At 29.8% G+C, this 18,251-nt stretch overlaps 2 protein-coding genes across 2 annotated transcripts; one reads left to right on the top strand and one right to left on the bottom strand.

The window, feature by feature from the left end:
* Positions 1 to 3,176: 3,176 nt before the first annotated feature.
* LOC114193018 (zinc transporter 6, chloroplastic-like) lies at positions 3,177 to 5,654 on the top strand. Its single transcript, XM_028082708.2, has 2 exons — positions 3,177 to 3,924; positions 5,235 to 5,654. The coding sequence occupies exons 1-2, from the start codon at positions 3,262 to 3,264 to the stop codon at positions 5,547 to 5,549; spliced, it is 978 nt and encodes a 325-aa protein (XP_027938509.1). The 5' UTR covers positions 3,177 to 3,261; the 3' UTR covers positions 5,550 to 5,654.
* Positions 5,655 to 15,825: 10,171 nt separating this feature from the next.
* LOC114195069 (RING-H2 finger protein ATL2-like) lies at positions 15,826 to 17,785 on the bottom strand. Its single transcript, XM_028085463.2, has one exon. The coding sequence runs from the start codon at positions 17,410 to 17,412 to the stop codon at positions 16,711 to 16,713; it is 702 nt and encodes a 233-aa protein (XP_027941264.2). The 5' UTR covers positions 17,413 to 17,785; the 3' UTR covers positions 15,826 to 16,710.
* Between the last annotated feature and the right edge of the window lie 466 nt (positions 17,786 to 18,251).

Raw genomic sequence — 18,251 nt, 5'->3', positions numbered from 1 at the left:
TATATATATATATATATATATATATATATATATATATATATATATATATATATATATATATATATATATATATATATATATATATATATATATATTAGAATCATGCAACTAAATGATTAAGTGTGGACAAAAATCAAGGAAGGAGGATAAGATAAAGAGGGTACGAAAGAGAAAATTGCACAAGATATATATTGGTTCAGATTAAAAGATTCTACACCCATTTGTTAATCTCTCTAAAATGATATTAAGTCAATCAGTAAACTAAATCACAAATACAATAACAGATAAGAGAATTTGAGGTTTAGAAAACACGTCTATTGAAACCATAAGAGATGAAAACACCTCCCTTGAAATCCACAAGGGATGAACATCTCTCTTGAATCACACTAGAGATGAAGAAACACCTCCGTTGAATAATGAACACCTCCTTTGAATTACACAAATGACAACCTACTTCTCCTAGCAACAACAAAAACACTCAATCACTCAAGATTCCACTTTATGAAAGTTATCGCTCTACCCACACCAGATTTTTCAAAACCTTCCCAGAGAGAGGTCTCAAGTACTCGAACTTCTCTAACTTCTATATCTCCAAATGAAAGCCTACCACTTTATAGAAGCCTATTTAGAAATTAGGTTAAAATATGAAAAGGTAAGTCACTACCACAATTAATCGATTATCATAAATGGTAATCGACTATCACAAATTTTTTCTGAACATTTTTCTCGCTATGATAATCTATTGTCAGCAGGTGATAATCTATTATCAATAGTGATAATTGATTATTTCAATGAGTTTTGCAAAAATAAAACTGTCTCAGTACTCTACTGCTTGAGTTTTGCCTTTTGACTCTTGACTTACTAATTTAACTATTTTAAATAACATACACAAACTACAAGACATAAACAATTATTGCCTTTTGTCTTTTGACTCTTGCCAACATTTATGTTTGTCATTAAAGAAGATGCGAAGAACTTGAAATGACACGTTGATGGAAGAAAGTGTGATAATATTCTTCGACACCCAATTAATTCTCTATAATGGAAAGTTATTGATGAAACATTTCCAGAATTTGATATATAGCCAAGAAATTTAAGACTTGGACTTGCTATAGATGACATGAATCCTTATAAGAACTTAAGTATCAAATATAGTTCATGGCCAATTTTGTTGATGATTTACAATCTCTCCTTTTTGTTGTGCATGAAGAGAAAATATATATGTTTTCTATAATGATAGGGTCCTAGACAACCTAGAAATGACATTGATGTGTACCTGAAGCCATTGATCGATGATTTGAAACTATTGTGGGAAGAAAGTGTTGATGTATTCGATTCATACTGTTAAGAAACTTTTTGTTTGCGTGCAATGTTATTTTGCACAATAAATGATTTCCTAGTGTATGAAAACTTGAGTGGTTACAATGTTAAAGGTCATTTTGCATGTCCCATTTGTGAAGAAAATATGAGTTATATTCAATTGAAGTATGATTAAAAAATTGTGTATATAAGACATCAAAAATTCCTTTCTCATCCTTACAGTAGAATGAAAAAACATTTAATGGAAGTCCTGAGGATAAAGTTGTGTCGAGACCCCTCAATGGTCAAGAAGTATATAACTAGGTGAAAAACAATGACATTGTGTTCGAAAAACATCAAAAGAAAATGATCATTGAGTAAAACATCTGGAAAAAAACGATTAATATTCTTTAATCTTTCATATTAGTGTAAACTTGATGTACGTAATAGTGACATCGAGACTTTACTAAACATATAAGTGTAAATTGTGCTGGAATATTTTTTTGCTTTTTAGGTTTGGGTAAAGTGTAAATACAAACAAAAATTTAGAAAAAAGAAACATTTAACATTTGTTAATGCACTAATAGAATTCAAATGTTGCCCAATTTTAATTTGAAATGACACCAATTATCAGTAAGTTGTAAAATTCATCGTTGAGTAATTGAACTCTTACTTGATATACATTCTTGAATGTTTATTTTTAACTTTGATATTAATTTGACACCTCTAAATAAGACAAGACGTCAAAATTTCCTATAACGTCTAAATTTAAAAATAACATGTCAAAAACTAGTTTTGTGTTAACATATACTTAATTATATCTCGGAGGAACAGGGTATATGCATAAACATAAACGTAATAAGAAAATAAAAACTACCATACTTATTGACATATTGACTAGAAGGCTCTATAATATATTTCTGACTTTCCATAAATCTAATTATAAGTTGTAAACAATAAATAAATAAATTGGATATTTTGTACTATATACTCGTTAATATATGAATAATGTATCTACCCAATTTGAAGAACACATGTCCTTTAATGAGTATTAAACTCCACTTTTCAAGCATAGTTATAATAAGTTTCTTTTTTTTCCTTACAAGTTTATGATTATGATTATTGTGCATTGATATCAATATTTTATAACATTGGAAGGTAAAATATTTTATACTTCATTTTATACATACACTACAGATCCAAATTATGGAGGTTGGTTCCGTACATGTCTATTATTGATACAATAAGTTTTTTTTTTCTCTGCTGCATATCATTGAGACATGAGTTTACTGATAAAAACAATTTAAAATTTGTAAATGATTTTAATTATAAATAAAACCTCAAAATTATTAAAGAAGTTTTTCAATACTTATGTTCTAAAAAGGCGAAGAAAGTCAATGAATTTAACCGTATTATTCTTCATTTGTATATAAAATGACAATTATTTATAAATATTTGTGGTTACAAAAAAAGTTCATTAAATATATGGATATTGATTTAATGACACCCACATGGGAATGGAGCAAATTACTGATAAACCCGTCATATATTTATAACTCGAGGTGTGAAATTAATTACACTTTTTCTATTACTAATTGAAATAGTATTTTTCAATAATTAAATTAAACATTAACTGCAAACATAAGCAACCAAATGCACACATATTTTGGTTGTTTCATTTATAAAAAAATAAGGGAAAATATTATTATTTATTTTGAATATAGAAATGGAAATTCATCTGAAAGAGGAAGAAAGCGTGAGTGATAAAAATTGGAAGGAAAAGAAGAAACTGTGAAAAAATGAGTCATTCCATGACAAATCGAACCCCACCAGAGGCTGGTCCACACCACACCATTTATCACTCTCTCTTCTGATTCTTCCAACTTCATTTCTTCAAAACTCTCTTTTTCTTCATCCCCACACCTTTCTTTTTCTTTAACCTTTCTCTCTCTTCCTTCGTGCATGGCGTCGTCGGCGTGCGTCACGGACTTGGCTCGAACGGCGGCGTGTAGGGACGGTGTGGCGGCCGCGCATCTCAAAGTGGTCTCAATCTTCGTTATCTTCCTGACGAGCGTGGCGGGGATGTCGTCGCCGGTGCTCCTGGCCGGGATCTTCCGCGGGAAGCCGCTCTACGACAAGGCCATAGTCGTGATCAAGTGTTTCGCGGCAGGGGTGATTCTCTCCACCTCGCTGGTCCACGTGCTCCCAGACGCGTACGCCGCACTCGCCGACTGCCAGGTGGCGTCGCGCCATCCCTGGAAGGACTTCCCCTTCGCGGGGCTCGTGACGCTTGTGGGCGCTCTTCTGGCGCTCCTGGTGGACCTTGCGGCGAGCTCGCACGTGGAGCACGCGCAGTACGCGCCGGTGGTGGCGCAGGAGAAGGAGTTGGAGCTCGGCGGTGGGTGCCATGGCTCCGGCGGCGACGGTGAAAGAGGTGAAGAATTGGTGAGACTGAAACAGAGGCTGGTTTCGCAGGTGCTTGAGATTGGGATTATTTTTCACTCTGTGATTATCGGAGTTACCATGGGAATGTCTCAGAACGTTTGCACTATTCGACCTCTCGTTGCCGCTTTGGCATTTCATCAAATATTTGAAGGCATGGGTCTCGGTGGTTGCGTCGCTCAGGTTCTTTCTCTTCTTCCATTACTTTTCTTAAATCTTTCTTATTAGATTTTGTTCCAATCACTATGTTTTTAATTAGGTTTCTGAAAATAAATTAATAAATAATTGCAGGTTCTTAAATAATCTGTTGATTATAATTATAATAATTAAAATTTGAACATTGGAAAAATTTGAACTGGATTATATTTATTGCCTTCTACATTTTTTTCTTGTCAAAATTTATATCTTCATACCTGTTTTTTATGAAGGAAAATAGTGTAACACGTGTCGCGTTTATGGGAGTTTCTAAAACATTGTTTATAAAAAAACACATTTTTATTTCTACTTTTTTTTTGTTCATTTGTTGTCTGAAATCTGTGTTATATTATTAGTTTCCCCTTTCTGGTAATTAACGGGGCTTAGAGTGTTTAAAGGTTATAATTGTAAATCATCATCTAAAATTATTGGGATAAAGACCCTAACTTCCCAAATTAACATTACGTGTGACTGATTTTTCAGTAATTTTTGTGGATAAGTATGGATTTGTATTCAGGCCATTTTAGTGTTATTTATAGAATTGAAAACATAAGAGTATATATTGTGTTCCTTTTATTTATTTTTAATTTATTATTAATGACCTCTCCAGATTATCTTATCCATTAATTCAAGCATGGGTATAGTTAAAAAAGAGTTAAATAGGATTTTGCAAAGATAAAATGTGTATTTAGAAAAGAGGCAATGGAGGAATATTTTAATTAATTTATTACATGTGTTTGTGTGGCTTGTGCAGTCACGAATTGGAAACCGTGAGATGTTTGTGAGATCATAGTTTCACCGTGACTGCTATGATAATAATAAAAAACATAATAAATAAATATTCTATGGCTTCTTTATCTCTCTCACTCCCCAATCAATAACAATGTTTCAAGTGTTCACAAAGTCATTTTGATCAGAATAAAGTATTAATGCCTTTTTAATCATGATAACTATTAATGTTTGATATTCTTTCGTAATTAATTAAACAGTAGCACCAATTACCCTCCACCTCTCAGGTATGTGTTAAAGTTTTCCCAAAATAAAGTAATTAAGAAAAAAATGTTATATTATTAGCCAATTGAAATGTGATATGACTTTTTAAAACATGAAACTATATCAAAGGTAACAACTTATTATTCTGCACATGCTAATTTATTACTCCATAAATATAAAAAAAAAATGTAAGTGTATTCCAATTAATTCATTTTATTGAATTCTGTACTGTTTAATGTTAAGTAATTGTATTATTCTTTGTAAGTTTTTAAGAATTGTGGAAAGTTGTATGATGATTGTTACAGGCAGGATTTAGCTTTGGAACAACAGCATACATGTGCATGATGTTTGCAGTGACAACACCAATGGGGATAATGTTGGGGATGGCATTGTTCTCTCTGACAGGGTACGATGATAGCAATCCAAATGCCTTAATCCTGGAAGGGTTACTGGGTTCAGTTTCATCAGGAATACTAATTTACATGGCCCTTGTTGATCTCATAGCAGTTGACTTTTTTCACAACAAGCTTATGAACTCTACTCCTCGGTTGAAGAAAATATCTTTTCTTGCTTTGACCCTTGGTTCTGCTGCAATGTCTATTCTTGCTCTTTGGGCTTGAAAATTTTGTACCTTCAACTTTCTGTCAAATGTGCAGCTTGCTAATGGACAAAACAAACCTACACTTCAATCATATATAAACCATTTCAAAATTTACCTATGTCAACTTCATATGTATGTAATATAACTTAGGAAGAAAAAATAACAAAATTATTGGAGTGAATATTTCTAGTGTTGAATCCTTTAAATTCAATGAATCAACTTAAATGTGTTTAACTAAAACTTATTGTTGAATAATATAGGAGGAGTCTTTCCCTTTAATATTCAAAATCTTACTTAAGGATATTAGTTTTAATGTATATCAACAAGTTCATGATAATTATATGAATATCGTTAGAAAGAAATTTTATTTCACTAATAAATATTAATAGAAATTCTCATATTATATGAAATATTTTTTGTAAATTTGTTAAAAAAAATTGTAAGAAAAGACTTTTTTCTAAAAATTTTAATTGACAGATAATTTTTTCGTGGGTAATCATTTCCTACAAAATTATAAAATTTATAAGTATTTCTTACAATATTTGTAGCGAAAAGTGTTTTATACAAAATATTTTGCAAGAAAATTTGTAGTAATTTCTTGCAATTTTTTTTTACAACAAAACTTGTAAGCATTTTCAACGAAAAATATTTCAAAACAAAATTGAAAGAAAATATGAATTTTTTTAGTAGTGAAATCATATATTTTGTATCGGAGAGTTCATATTTAATTTTTCCGATATGTACAATTTTGTCACATAAATTAGTCTTATTAATGGTGTATTTCAACCAATAATTTTGAAGGTTAAAATAATATTGTTAACTTAAGTATAATTTTAATGTCTAAAACTATTAGAGGTCATTAAGGTATAGATTAGAGAAGCTTATCTTAGTGTATAATTTTAATATAGTTCGCTTTTATTCTCTTTAATCACCACTAACACTAATTTTTAACTCTATTTTTATATATATTGTTTTGAAATGAATGAATCCAGCGATGAAATTAGAAAGCTACTCTTATAAGTTTGATGAGTGAGTTTCATAAAGTATGTTGTCTACAATGTTAAAGTTAGAGTAGAATAAAATGGGTAAAGGCAATTAATAGTTAGGCACTATGCTTTTCCTCGCATTTGTTATCTTCAATTCTGAAATTAGTGAAGTTAAAAGAAAGAAAAAAAAGGTAAAATGAGCATTAATTAGGGGAAATTGAAAAGGTTGGATGCCTAGTGGAGTAATGTGGATACCACTATTTGGTCTCCAAGCTTGGAGTATCAAATTAATTTATCATTATATTAAAATATGGCCTCTTTGGAAGTTTAGTTGAAAGTATATACACAGATTCCACTAAGTGTTTTTCAATTTGGGAGGAATTTGGAATCCTATGATTTTGGTTCCTAGTGCTCATCTTTATCTTTCGTAAAGTTACGTTCCTTCTTTTTCTCTTTGATTATCTTCATATCCAACCTTCATCTTCTATCAAAGAGAAAAGCCACATTTCACTTCAATTACAAAACATGAGTATAAACCGTTAAGAAAATATGTTGATAACTAATTTTAGTAATAACAAATAATTAGTTCCTATAATAATCTATTTAAATATTAATTTATAAACTTAAAATTATTAGTAACTAAAATAGTTTTTAAATTGATTTCTAAATTGATATAAATTATGATATAAATTGGTAACTGTAATAATTATGTTAAATTGAGAATCTTACGTGAAATGTCTGATTTTGTTGAATAGTGTCAGTCGTGGTAATATTTTTATGAATATATAATATATGGAAACTTGAGAAAATGTTGTTGATTTAACATGTGGAAGTATAGATTTTGGTAGTAGGGAATCTATTGAAATTGAGAGATTAATTGTGACTAAAAAATGTTACTAATATGAGATGGAATGAATGCGTGTGCCTTTGATGATGTTGTTACTTATATTTGAAAGATGAAAATATCTTGGATGTTGTATTTAGATCTTTAATTAGGGACATACTTACACTCTTAATTCTTGTGAGATGAAAAGAGTAAACACACTTGAATGCTTTGATTAAGGTATTATTTGAATGTGGTATGTTGCTTGTATTTGTATGAATGTAGTATGTGTATGCGAAGTGTTATAACATGTGAATTAAAAAGTGGAGGCTTTAAAATGTTGATAAAAGGCACTACTTGCATTAACCAAATATTCATGTTGCATTGCAGTTGGGTGGTAACTACTACCGTTAGGTGCCACTACGTATTTTGGCAAGCAGTGAGCCTATGATTTTGTGGCGTTGGGCGGTGGTTCTTTGGTGTTGAACGGTAACTCTGATATTTTCCATACTAGAAATGGTTTATATGTTTTTAAATGATTTTCATTATATGTTATCTTTTATAATTATGATTGTTTATCATTTGTTTGACAATGCATGACTAAGTGTGAATGTTCTAGTGTTAGGATGGTCAAATTAGCTATTTCTAAGAGAAAATGTTAATCAAGGATGAGTTTAAGTGTACTGAAGGAAACTTAGGAGGTGAGACTATAATGACTCTACTGGTATCTGACTCATATATAGTAGATAACTAGGTAGTGAGAGTCAAAGGAACCTTCACATGGCAGAGAGTATGATATGAAAGAGGATCATACTCATGGAACTAGTGAAGTTAACCTTATTAGTAGCACATGAATTATATGATTATTCCACTTGGGTTATTGTTGTTGAGAAAAAGGAGAAAAAGGAAAACATTATAGGTGTAGAGTCTTAGAAGTCCTTTCAATATACTAATTTTTCAGAAACAAGGGTCTAGTTGTGTTATGGTACTTCTACATTGATCTTGGTATCTTCCTTTTTATATATATATATATATATATATATATATATATGGGAATAGAAATCGAAAAAAAAAATGATAGTAGCGGTAGACGGAATTGGGAAAATGAAGAAATTAGTCTAGAAATATTATAGAGATGATAAATTATAGTTTTTTTTTTCAAAAAAAATAAATAAAAATCCTTAACTTATATTTTGAAGTACATGTGTTTACTTTCATGTTTTTACTTTAATGTATTTTGATATATCTTTCTTTAAGATTGTCAAGACAAGAAAATGGATTAAAAAAAAAGAACAAATTAAATTTTTTGTGCGAATAAAATTTGTTTTGTACAATTGTATGTATAAATATAAAAGAAATTAGTATTTTAAAAAGCTATAAAAGATTTTAAAAAACACATGAATATGCTTTGTATGTTTTGAATAAAGGGCTAAACTGTAAATAAAATTTCTATTGTAAAGTTTAGTTTACAAAAACTCAATTCTGTTATTAAGAATTGTAATGTGAATTAGTTCACATATAATTATGGGACCATATGATAATTAAGTATTATTGAATGTTTGTTGTAGAATTTTTGGGTTGTTATAATTGGTCAAGAATTTTTTCGTTAAATTATTAATTAATATCTAATCAATAAAGAGTTTATATTTATTAATTATTTAATTAATGTGTTTTAACAATTTCTGTACATAAAAACTTAAGCTATAAATTTAAATTTGTTTTGTAATAAATTTTAATGAATAATCGGTTTAAGGAACAGTGTTAATATTTTTATAGAATAATTTATTATTATACATAATTTATTTCATTTAATAAATTTATCATCAATAACTTTATTGTTACTATTTGATTTTCTAAATATTTAAATAAACTTTATTAACGAAATATTAAGAAGTAGAGAATATCCACCACATATTAAATACTAGGATTATTTGTACCCATCCATTAACTAACATTTAATTAAAAAAAAATATATATTTATCACTTATAATTATTCATTAAGAACATTCATTTGTCATAAATTTTACTTAGCAAGTATGGACTTGTATCATCTCTAGGAGCAGACATTCTGATCACAAAATTATGAGTTTGATGTTTAAGGGTTAACAATTCTCAAATCAGTTAATAAATAATGATATAATAATCAAATTAAATAATTGGTGGTATATTTTTGAAAAATTTTAGACTCTTCAACTTTCTTGCTCATATTACTATTGTTTATTTATATTGTCGTTTACAAATATGCATGCTGAAAATCAATTACAAGTTTATAAAATTTAATTTCATCTGGTTTCAAATCAAATATTAATTCCAATTTCATTCTCAACTCTAATTTGCAATACCAATAATCACGGTGGACAACTACTATTCTCACATTCATTACAAGATTGATGAACCAATCTCAAGTAAACAAAAAAAAAATTATTTCAAAATAAAAATCATAATCATATTAACTATTCATATATAAACAATGAATATTATACATTATTATACTCCCATTTAAAATATAATTACTCTGACCAAATTTTTTTCACTTTTAATTTATATCAATTACCTCAATTACACTTCACTTAAAATAATAAATTGACTTTATGTTTCATAAAGTCGTATAGTAAACGCAACTTTATGTTTCTAAACCATCACACTTAAAAAAACAAAAAATGTGTCATAAAACACATCTTTTTAACATAAAAAAGAAAAGTAAAATATGGTTGAGAATTTAAAAATAACACTCATGGAAAAAATTAAATTTCAGCAAATAAATGAGACGGAATTAACGGTGGTGAAGACAAACATGAGAAGAGACAAAAAGGAAAAAAACGTGTAAGGCCCAAAAGGTTGAGTGTGACAGAGTGGGGTTCGATCCAATTTCTTGTAAGACCCAAAGCTCTTTTTCTTCACTTCTAATCACAAATTTCTTAATACCAGTTCATGCAATAATATTAGCAATACGTGTACATTATTTAAGCCACATAACATATAATTTAATCTTTTAAAACTATTTAAGATACATTTATTACTGTTTTAAGTCAATAAGGATGTAAGGCTCTTTAATATGTGATAAATAAAAAGATAAAATATTCCCACAAACTTGCCTAATTAACAATTTATTAGTTTAATATAGAATTGATGATTCGTTTGAAAAATGATATTGATATTTTTCGCTTTAATTATTATTTTTGTACTTTTAGAAAACATTAAAATTAAAATATTCTATCGAGAAGTCTGTCTTTTAAAACTTGACTTATTTTGTTTTTTAAGGAGGTCGTGATATTGGGATTGTGTTTGAATAATTTATTTTCTGACTTTAAAAATTCATTTAAAGTTACCAGTTTAAAAAAAAAAATTTAAAGCTAACGAACAAGTTGTTTGTTAATTTATAATTTTTATTTATATTTCATTTTAACATTAAATTTGTTTAAAAAATAAATTGAATTTAATAAATTTGAAATATATTTATGAGAATTAGAATATAATTCAGATTATGTAATTTAGAAATGTCTAAGAATATAGTATGTCATTACCATATAGAACACTAGAATGTATTCGCTCCTACTAAGTTTGTAATATATACGATCGACGATAAGATTTGTCTCAAAATCATGAGAAAATTATTTTATGAAATTAATAGTACATTGATGAGATGTCTGTTTTACCTTGTAAGTGAATTTTTTTTTTCAGTTTGCAAACCCTATTATTTGGGTCCCCAACACAAAGTTTCCTGGTTGTACTATATGGATTGTTTGATCAATGTTAGCATTTAGAAATGTTGTCTTGATATTCATTGGATGGAGCACTAAATCATAATATTCAACAAGAGTCATACTTGTCTTAAACGAGTCTTTCAATGAAATTAGAAAGAATGTTTCTTTAAAGTCAATCACTTCCTTTTAGGTATACCCTTTGCCATAAGACGAGCTTTATACTGTCTACATTACCTTTGCAATGCCCATTGGTCTTAAATATCCATTTTCATCTAATGGGTTTCATGCCTTTTGGTAATGGATCAAGTTCTCAAATCTTATTACCTTGGATGAACTAATGCTCCTCATTCATTGCTTCCATCAACATTTGAATTGGAATTTTGCATGGCTTGACAGAGTTTGACCGAATCATTTTCCACCATACCATTATTTTCCTCATGTTCTTGGATAAATATCAATCATCTAGAATATCACTTCTCATTTTTCTTGTGGATCTGCAGAAAGGTACTGAGTCTAAAGCATAGGTTCTTAAGGATCTTAAGTTTGATCTTCATGAATGACCAAATCATCTTGAGTGGGAATATCTTGCAAAGGTTAAAAACTTGCTTTATCAAAACCAACTATATCAATTGATTATGGAATTATTACCGATTCTTCATCTAGGACAAAGTTTCTAACCTCATTCTTTCATCCAAGCTCAATATCGTCAAAGAATGTTCTCATCTCAACAATTGTCTTCAATTTGGAATCATAAAATATATAACCTCTAGAATTTTTAGAATGACCAATAAAGTAGTTTTTAATGTTTATGAGTCCATTTTTTTTTTCATTTGGCTTATAAAGCCTTGCTTCAATTGGACATTCTCATACACAAAAATGATTTACACTAGGCTTTCACCCAACCCAAAGCTCATAAAGGTTTTAGCAACTGTCTTGGTTGACACTTTATTCAGAATGGAAGTTGTAGTCTTTGGTGTCTCTTCCCGAAGTGACTATGGCAAGGTAGAATGACAAATCATGCTCCTTATCATATCTTTAAGAATTTAGTTTCGTCTTTCAACTACTACACCATTTATGCTAGGTGACCATGACATTGTGTACTATGAAATAATTCCACATTCCCCTAGGTACTTTGCAAAAGGTTTTAGACGTTGTTTACTTGAGCCATCATGTTTGCCACAATATTCACCACCATGGTCAAATTTGATACTTTTAATTCTTTTGTTGAGTTTATTTTAGTAATCATTAATGATTTTAGTTATGATTAATATAACAACTATTGTTTTAGTTGTATGTATTGATATCACTGACACAATTATTTGAATATGTCCTAAATATATAATTGCAAATTTTGAGCTCATAAAGTCAAACACATTTATAAGAAAAGGTATGTGACTAGTGGAAGATTGTTAGTATTTTTTTTATATATTTTATTTAAATGTGTTAAGACCATTACTTAATTAGCTAAAATCATAAAGTTGTATGTTAATATTAAATTTATGGTTAATGTCATAATTGTGAGGAGATATCAGTGTATAAATACTTACTTGTGTGGATACCACAAGTAGTATTCTGATTTGACGAGGGATTAATAGAAACAAAAGTTACATATGTAGGTTATGATCCCATTTGTAAGAGTGTAAACTATTACACTAGTGTAGATTTCACATATGAAATCACCTTATATGCCTTTTTGTTGCCATTGATTTTGTCTATTGTCACATCTCCATTTTTTTTGTTTTTTTTTGTGATTTGTTGATGGTGTTTTATATTTTTGTGGTTGAGTTTTGATGGAGGTTGCTGCCATGGTTGGTTTTGGGTTTTTCTACAATGTAGGTGTGTGAACGAAGTGGGTGCGTGAGTCACGTTTTGGTGTAGGTTGCGTCATGATTGGATTACACGACTCGGAGTGTTTCCTTTCAGGTAGATCTGGTAGTGGTGGATTGTTCTTCTTCTATGGTGAGGTTGTGGCAGGTGTGTGGGGAAGTTGCGACGTTGGTTGCTGTAGGGACCAAAAAGAAGTACATATAGCTTCGATTGTGTTTAGAACCGAGGCAGAATCAAGAGTTTTTGTCTTGATTGGGATCCGAAACCAAAAGTGGTGTCTTTTTTGCCTCATCCTAATATGTCTCGGTTTTAAAATTGGGACATAATTGCGAAAATAATCAGGGTCAAAAATCCTTACAAGTGTTATATTCTTTTACTTCATTTCATGAGGAGAGAAAATAACTGTCTACATTTAGAATATCACACGCCCACTCTTAATATAATGTAAATTTAAATATACTTCCACATTTTATTTTCGTTTGAGAAATATGATTTTGATGTGATTTTTTTTTATCTACATAGAGAATCATACGCACAATTATTATTATTTGTTATAAATAAACAACAACCCATAATTTTGTTCTATTACGTGGATCACACCATTAAACTAGGTTTAAGGACATGTACCAAATCCAAGGCCACCACTGGTATTGTAGCTGACTTTAAACAACCTGTATTCAATTTTTCTTCTATAAAAAAATCTAAAAAAACCCAAATTATTTCTTAAAAAGTGTAATTTATAGAAATATCTATCTTTTATTATTATTGGTTGTTCTTAAAGACATTTATTTTTTTATTATAAAGAAACTATTTCTTACCAAGGAAACAATTTTATGTTTTCGACATAGAACAAAATATGTTTTCTGCCCAAACCTTCATGAGTATAAGTTTTGAAGCTTTAAACCATCACAAAAAGTTTCTGTAATAATCATGAATATTGCTTGAATACCCTATACGGATAAAATTACATCTGATTTTGGTTATCTGAAAAGCACTAACATGGAAAAAGATTTGATGAGATGAAGCAGTCTCACTTTTGGTTTAGTAGGTAGTTTGAAACGTGACATGTTCACGAGGTCAAATTCTGAGTGGGAGAAGTAGCATAAGAAAAGGGGAAGAGGCTATATCAATGCATCTACGCAATTATATTAAAATATAGAAATATATAATATAATTCACAACAAAATAGAAGTGGATGTGGCCACAAAAATAAAATCATACTAAATGTCATTGCATGCCAAGGAAAAACATATTGACTTCCAATTTATTTATTTATTAATCAAATTAGTTACTTCAATGGTGATTAGTAATTATTTAATCATTTTCAAAAATATTTCAAATATTTACAGTTTTATAATGTGTTTTGTTATTATAATGGATCAAGTCAATATGAAACTTTAATACAATTTAGTCTTTAAACTTTAAAAATAAATGTATTTTTAAACTCAATTGCGTTAATTTTTTTTTATTGTGTCAAACAATATTTTTGAGTTAGTGTTTGAGTTCTTTACACCCAATACATTTTAACTCAAATGTTATACCAGAAAACGGTTTACATGTAAAAAAAGATTAACATCGTTAGGTTAAAATAATTATATTTATTTTTTAAAATTGGAAGATTAAAATATATCAAAATTTTGGATAGAAACAAATTTCAATTATACATATAAATTTAGAAACTAAAAATATAGGTTTAATTACTCTTTTAGTCTTTGTTTTCATCCTAAAATGTCAAGTTGATGATCCAATTTTTTAAAATTTCAATTTGGTTCCGTTTTCGAAAATTTAATACAATTTGATCATTTTTGTTAAATATATTAAAGCAGATCAAAGATTTTTCATCAAAATTGACACTAGGAGTATATTAATTACATCAACAAAGCAAACTATTTCATTAACAACTTCAATTTTGACGAAAAATATTTAATCTAAAAATTTAAGAAAAATAAAAATGATAAAATTGTATAATTTTTTAAAAATCAAAACAAAATTGAGATTAAAATAAAAAATGAAGGTTAAATTACTCTTTTGGTCCTTGTATTTTCAAGTAGTGTCAAATTAGTTTTCTAGTTTTTCTTTGTCTCAATTTGGTCCTTGTTATTTTAAAAGTGATTCAATTTGGTCATTATCGTCAATTTTGATTAAACAGTATTAAAGTCAACGCCGCATGTCAATTTGTGATTTTTTTTAATTTTTTTTAATGTTTTTCTTAATTGTTTTTAAAAAATATTTAATTTTTTTTTTAATTTTTTTTTATCTTTTACACATGTCACTTCACAGTTGTTCTACATGTCAAAATAATTCAATTTAGTCCCTATATTTGTTTTTAGTTTCAACTTAGTCTTAATTTTTGTAAAAATAAAGCAATATTCTTACTAAAATTGACATATTTATTAAATATTTGTAGAAATATTTTTAAACAAACTTTTTGTTTTTAGTTTTATTATTAAACAAAGTGACTCCTCAAACTTAATTTCAATAATTAACCATTTTGTTATCATATATAAAGACATCAACTCAACTGTGCCATATCATACAAACTTATTAAAAATTAAAAATCAAATAACTTGTCACACATAAGTTAAGGAACTAAGTTTCAAGTTCAAAACAAAACCACAGTTTAAAGTTTTGTATAAAATTTAAAGTTAATTTAAAAATATTTCTAGAAATATTTAATAAAAACGTTAATTTTAGTAAGAATATCACCTTAAGATTTATATAAAAAGTAAATTGAGTCTCACTTTAATGAAGGACAATATTACTCAATTTTTATAGAAATTGAGATTAAATTAAAATTAAAAACTAATATAGAGACCAGATTGAATCATTTTAACACGTGACACAATTATAAAGTGACACATGTAAAAAATAAAAAAATTAAAAAAATAAAAATTCAAAATTTAAAAATTAAAAAAAAAAACTAAAAATTGACATGTACCATGGATTTTAACACTATTTGGTCAAACTAATGGTAAAGACTCAATTGACTCATTTTTAAAAAAACAAGAACCAAATTAAGACAAAAAAAAACTTGAGGAACAAATTGACATTATTTGAAGAATACAACGACAAAAAAATAATTTAACCAAAAATAAAAGACCAATTTAAAATTTTTAAAACGAAAATAAAAACTAAAAAAAGTCATTAAAATAAAACATATTTAGCATTTGAATTTTTTTTCCAATATTTCTGACCACCCCATTTGCATAACTGAACTCTGATCCATCCCAGAACAAAACCTTCAAAAACATTGAGCAGAAACAAACATGTACATAAAGCTGTCCTTTCTCTGTGCAATACCATACCATCCCTTATTTTCTACCCACATGCACCATTCATGTCACTGCTTCATCATGACTGAACAACACAAGCTTCCACATCAGAACAATCAATTACAGTTAGAAAGTGTTATCAATTGCGACAGATGAGTAACCAACGTCACATTTATAACCCATCAAGTACTCTCTTTTGTCTTTTCTCCTCTTCTGTATCACAACTGTTACAATTTATAACTACTCTTACTTCACAATTAGTCGTTTACTGTACTCTCTGCAAGTAATTTGCTTTAATCATTGAGAGGAGAACATATTAGCACAGTAAAAGGGAAAGAACACGCTTTTACGATAATCATTCAAAAAATGTGTCTAAGAGGCTAATCAATCTTGCTCTTGCATCATTTTCTGAGAGAAAAAGAAAGAAACCAGACATCTCCAGAAGAAAACCAAACAATTTCAGGAAAACAAAAAATGAGTAAACTTTGAGAAGAGTTCATATTTCATTGTGAAACATCCATTTTCAAGAGAAGAAAAAAATGTGTAAACTTTGAGAAGAGTTCATATTTCATTGTGAAGCATCCAACCCAGTTACATGGTCAGGTGACAGAAAAACCTTACTCAACAATCTCTTCAAAGAGAAACTCAACAAAGAAGAAGAATTTTCTGGAACAGAATCACTCATGGCACCGATTTCACGCTCACTAATCTCATAACCAGGAGTAACAACCACAACCTCCAACACGTCACCAGAACCCGGTTGAGAATCATCGCTCCCCAGAATAGAAGCTCTGCAAATGGGACAATTGCAATGTGAAGTAAACCACATGTCAATGCACTCCACATGAAAAGCGTGGCCACACTTTGGCAATTTCCTTCCAATCTCACCCTCCTCAATAACGCTCAAACAGATCACACATTCCAATTCTTCTGTTTTCTCTGTTTTGTGCACAAACATGGGAATCGCTGAAACTGCCGCCAAATCCAGGCCCTTGGTGCAGGTGGGTGAAGCTTCTATGTTGATGCTGTGGAAATGGGAAGGTTCCAGAACGTCGGAGACAGTCACCGGAGTTCGCCACCGGCGAGTGTGGGAACGTAACTGCGACTGAGATAAGAACCACTTGGCATACACGTGGAGCAGGAGGACAAAGAGGATGACTAGGAGCAAGGAAAGAACGGCTGCGAGCATGATGCTGCTGTTGTTGTCGGAGAACACGCTCTGAGCGAGTTGACTCAGTGAGTTACTGGGTGACTCGGATTGAGTCGGCATTGTGAGGGGGTGAAGGATGAGAGTGAAATCGGTGTAGTTTTCTTGAATGGGGAAAAGGGTAGGTTAGTTTTATGGAAAAGGTGAGAGCTTTGAGCTTAAAACGAGATTTTGGGTGGAGGGGACCCAACAAAACTCAGTGAAGTCAAGAGCCAGTTTGTGCAATGCTGAATGCTGAATGAAATGTTGGTTTGTTCTTCCACTTTCTTTGCAATTAACTGTGAAAATGTTTACGTGATAACGAAGGGGGGTGTTTGGTGTTGGGGGGTTGGAGATGAAGTCAAAGGAGAGTCCCTATATCTAAGGGATTAATGAGGAATGCATGGGAATGGGGGGTGGAGGGATGAAGAGAAAAATAGGGCACAAATGAAGCACTCGTGAAGGCAACGGCAATGGAGGGTAGGTGGGTTTTATTGGATTCATGTGGCAGGTTTTTGTTTATTTATTTGTGGTTTTAATTGGTTAAATTGGTGCAATAAAGGATCCTAACTCCTAAGGCAAGAAATAAAATAAGATATTCTTAGTTCTTGTAAACTGCATCAAGCCTAAGTCAATCATGAAAAGGAGCCAACCCCCTCCACAATTTCTTCACTTTCATGCATTTATTACAACTTTGACAATATTAGAAGTGGCGCTGTGTTGTTTGGGTTTGGTAGGGCATGTCGCGGGACCCCAACTACTGTTTTAAAGAGATGAACCAGAGTTCAGGGGTCCCATGTGAATGGAACCATACACTCTATAGGGGTTGTTTTCTTTTTTTTTTTTTTTTTCTTTGACCATCCTACCACAGCTAGCAGTCAACTGTTGATAGCAGTAGAAGATCTTTGGTTAGATTCCACCAT

The sequence above is a fragment of the Vigna unguiculata genome, chromosome 8 (genome assembly GCF_037176805.1).
Source record: "Vigna unguiculata cultivar grain cowpea cultivar isolate G323 ecotype 2 chromosome 8, ASM3717680v1, whole genome shotgun sequence".
NCBI classification, from domain to species: Eukaryota; Viridiplantae; Streptophyta; class Magnoliopsida; order Fabales; family Fabaceae; genus Vigna; species Vigna unguiculata.
Note: the sequence above shows the minus strand (reverse complement) of the source record. Positions and strands in the feature narration are given on the sequence as shown.

What these genes read in the sequence shown, in the direction of transcription:
- LOC114195069 (XM_028085463.2), bottom strand. Translation starts at nt 17,412, where the DNA reads ATGCCGACTCAATCCGAGTCACCCAGTAACTCACTGAGTCAACTCGCT.
- LOC114193018 (XM_028082708.2), top strand. Translation starts at nt 3,262, where the DNA reads ATGGCGTCGTCGGCGTGCGTCACGGACTTGGCTCGAACGGCGGCGTGT. An exon ending in TCGGTGGTTGCGTCGCTCAG is followed by an intron (nt 3,925 to 5,234) that starts GTTCTTTCTCTT and finishes TGATTGTTACAG; the next exon opens with GCAGGATTTAGCTTTGGAAC.